Genomic DNA, 3,828 nt, shown 5'->3' on the forward strand with positions numbered 1-3,828 from the left:
GCCTTTGCTCCCGGGCTTCCCTCTCCTCACGTGTTAAGCAAAGGGGGCAGAACTGGATGGTGATATTTCCTGTGATTCCTCCTGGCTTTAAAATTGTGAGTTATTTACTGAGTATTAGCCGAAGGATTGATGCTTTTGAACTGTGGTGTTGGGGAAGACTTTTGAGAGTCCCTTTACAAGGAGATCAAATCAGTTAATCCTAAAGGAAATCAGTCCTGAATATTCATTGGAAGGACTGATGCTGAGGTTGAAGCTCCAATATTTTGGCCACCTGATACGACGAACTGACTCATTTGAAAAGACCCTGATGCTGGGAAAGACTGAGGGCAGGAAGAGAAGGGGACAGCAGAGGATGAAATGGTTGGATGGCATCACCGACTCAATGGACATTAGTTTGAGTAGGCTCCAGGAGTTGGTGATGGACAGGGAAGCCTGACGTGTTGTAGTCCATGGGGTCTCAAAGAGTTGGACACAACAGAGCAAATGAACAACAATAAGCAGCCCTAAAATGTCTTCGCCCTATGTTCAGAACCACATTTTCCCTTCTCCTTACAAGCGGCATTCCTTCTACTGCTTCAGTGCCTGTAAGACCAGTCCTTGATGTTTGATAACTGTGCTAAATGAATGAGTGGCTATCCAAGGAAATCATGAATGAATGAAACCACTATCACAAGCTTGTACAGCTTCTAGACTTTGGTTCTTAGTGTTTCAGTTTGGTTTGCTAGGAGGACTAGATAACCAGTATGAGGCATTTGAGTATGTGGGCACAGAGAAATCAATTTCTTTTTTTTTCCTCTCTTTTTTTATATTTTAAATTATGAAATTATGATAACACATTTATAGGAGACTTGAAAAATACAGAACAAGGTTACATATAGTTCCACTATATGTTACAATTATTTTTTAAGTAGAAAATTAAGATTTTTAGTTGGAGTTTCAGTATTAAACTCTCAAAAAGTAATAGAATGAATATATAGAAGTAGGATATAGTGGACCTGAAAGCACTATGAAACAGTTCAACATAATTAAGATATATATATTTTTCACACAACAGTAGGATACAAATTCTACTCAAGTTCCCATAGACTCTAAACTAGGAGACATTGGAACATATCCAGGGACATAAAACAAGGTGAAGAAATTTATGATCTAAAGATATTGAAATCATACAGAGTCTGTTCTCTTATCACTGTGGAATTATATTAGAAATCAATATCAAAAGATATTTGAAAATGACAAACATATTTTCAGATTCTGTGTGACATTTACCAAGAGAGATCTTTGACTTAGCCATTGAAAGCCTCAATAAAGTTAAAAGACTGAAAAAACACAGAAGGTGATTGCAGAGAAGAAATCATTTAAATGAGAAATTGATATCAATGATACTTTTAAAAATCCCATATATGAAGAAGTCAATTTGTAACTATTGTTGTTGCTGTTAAATGCCCTGTTTTCTGCAACTATGGAAGAGTATGCACAGGGTTTTGTAGCCACCTTTTTTCAACAATGAAGATTTTTTTCCTCATCACTAATAGTCTCTTATTTAGTTTTAAATATTCTATTGTAGGGTTTACTGTATTTTATTTAACCAATCCCTTAATTTTACACATTAAGTCCATTCAAGTTTCTCCATATTATAAACAACATATCTAAATATTCTAAGTTACTTTAAAAATAAAATATACAGACATGTCTCATTTTATTGCACTTTGTTTGGTTGCCTTCCCCCCCCCCCCAAATTAAAGGTTTGTAGTTACAAACCTTTGAGTAAGTCTCTTGGTGCCGTTTTTCTAAAAGTATCTACTCCAGTCCCTATGTTATGTTTTGGTAAATCTCACAATATCTCAGACTTTTTCATTATTATCATACTTGTCATGGTAACGTGATCAATGATCTTTGACAGTACTGTTTTGTTTTGGCCTTTTTTAGCAATAAAGTATATTTTAATTAAAGTATGAGGATTGTTTTTTAGTCACAGTCCTATTACTGCACGCTTGTGCTGTGCTCAGTTGCTTCGGTTGTGTCCAACTCCTTGGGATCCTGTGGACTGTAGCCCGACAGGCTCTTCTGTGCTTGGGATTCTCCAGGCAAGAATACTGGAGTGGGTTGCCCTTCTGTACTCCAGGGGATCTTCCCAATCCAGGTATTGAACCCACGTCACCTGGGCTCCTGCATTGCAGGCGGATTCTTTATCCACTGGGAAGCCCGTTGCATGCTTGGTAGGCTACAATATAATCTAAGATCTACTGGACCCAGGGATCGAATCTGCATCTCTTACGTCTCCTGCATTGGCAGGCAGGTTCCTTACCAATACTGCCACCTGGGGAGCCCATAACTTTTATATGCACTGGGAAACCAAAAAAATTTATGTGACTTGCTTTATTATGGCCTGGAGTAGAACCCATAGCATCTCTGAGGTATGCCTGCATTGCTTTGTAACAGGAGACATGTTTTCCATAAAAAATACTGACCCCATGACACCATGGGCCCTGTCTGCTTGTCAAACGGCGGGCGAGGCTATGGGAGAGCCAGGTGGGAGCGGCAAGGGGGAGGTGCCCTTTGTGCGCCACATGCGGAGAGATGTGATCACCCTCAGTTACAGCATCAGTGGAGGAGAGGAAGGCTGTTTGCACACATCCAGATCACTTCGCTTTTCCTCTCATGAACAGAACCAAGAGAAAAGGTGAAGCTGGGTTACATGGATGAGGACCCAGCCAGAGACTGGAGGCCTGGGTTGAAGCTCCCCTCTGCTGCCTGGCCTCAGAGCGAAAGCTGAACCTCCTGGACCGGGGTTTATTTTTCAGTGAACGGGAGTGTTAGTGTTATCATTAGTATTGCCTGCCTTTCCATCACTGGTTTGGAAGTTAGAAGTGGGGAGCTTGTGAGCCGAAAAGGAAATCATTGGCCCAAGGTTAATTTGAAGGCTTAAAGCAAATGTTGTGCAGAAATGAACACCTGAGAATAAGGGGCTCACTAGATCTGTGTGTGCTGTGCATCTCTGGAGCTGTGACCTGGAATATATCTAGAGTTAGTGGTTTTTAAGAAAATCCTTGCCTTACACACCACCCCTATGAACAAGAAGCAGAAGCAGTAGTTCCAGCCTCCACTTTGTGCATGTTTTTCAACTCCTAATTCTTGCCAGATGTAGACTGGCGGGGAGCCCAGACAGGGAGTGCTTTCTGATAGAGCTCGTTTTGTTCCTGTCTCCCTTCTAGACAAGGAATTCCTGAAGGAAAAGGAGAAGTTAGAGATGGAGTTGGCGGCAGTGCGGACCGCGAGTGAGGACCACCGGAGACACATCGAGATCCTAGACCAGGCTCTGAGCAACGCCCAGGCCAGGGTCATCAAGCTGGAAGAGGAGGTGAGCCCGCAGGGGAATTGGGGGGTACAAGGGGTGGTGCCCAGAGCCCCAAGGGCCTCCATGTCTGTTTCCTAACCCAGCAACTTTAACCAGAGCCAACTCCAGGGGAGCAATGTAGGCGACCTCTCAAATAAAAATGAGTAAAAACAGAGTTTATCCACCCCAGAGTCGGGCAAAGGATGAGAGGCAGTGGTGAATACGTCAGCAAAGAGCTCAGTCTCAGCGATAAACCCAGGCTGCCGCCCACCACCTGGCAGGTGTCCAGGGGCTGGAAATAAATGGAAGGACTGGGAACCACTGGTGCCTGTGCAGAAAGGAGACTCAATTAAGAAAACAGTTCAAGTGTTGTATCTTTGGGTTCTCCTGTGCGTAAAAAAGGCCCAGTCTTATGACTGGGTGGGGTAGGAATGGTATTCAGCAAACCTGTCTCCAGTTTTTAGAAGTTGGCTCAGTTAGCAATGACCACC

At 42.7% G+C, this 3,828-nt stretch overlaps 1 protein-coding gene across 1 annotated transcript in view; it reads left to right on the forward strand.

The window, feature by feature from the left end:
* Positions 1-3,828, forward strand: part of AMOTL1 (angiomotin like 1) — a 193,309-nt gene that overhangs the window by 162,606 nt on the left and 26,875 nt on the right. The window contains exon 8 of the mRNA XM_010862107.1: positions 3,216-3,361. Coding sequence (XP_010860409.1) covers positions 3,216-3,361 — 146 coding nt within the window. The remainder of the gene's footprint in view (positions 1-3,215; positions 3,362-3,828) is intronic.

The sequence above is a fragment of the Bison bison genome, unplaced genomic scaffold, assembly GCF_000754665.1.
Source record: "Bison bison bison isolate TAMUID 2011002044 unplaced genomic scaffold, Bison_UMD1.0 scf7180017864478, whole genome shotgun sequence".
NCBI lineage: Eukaryota > Metazoa > Chordata > Mammalia > Artiodactyla > Bovidae > Bison > Bison bison.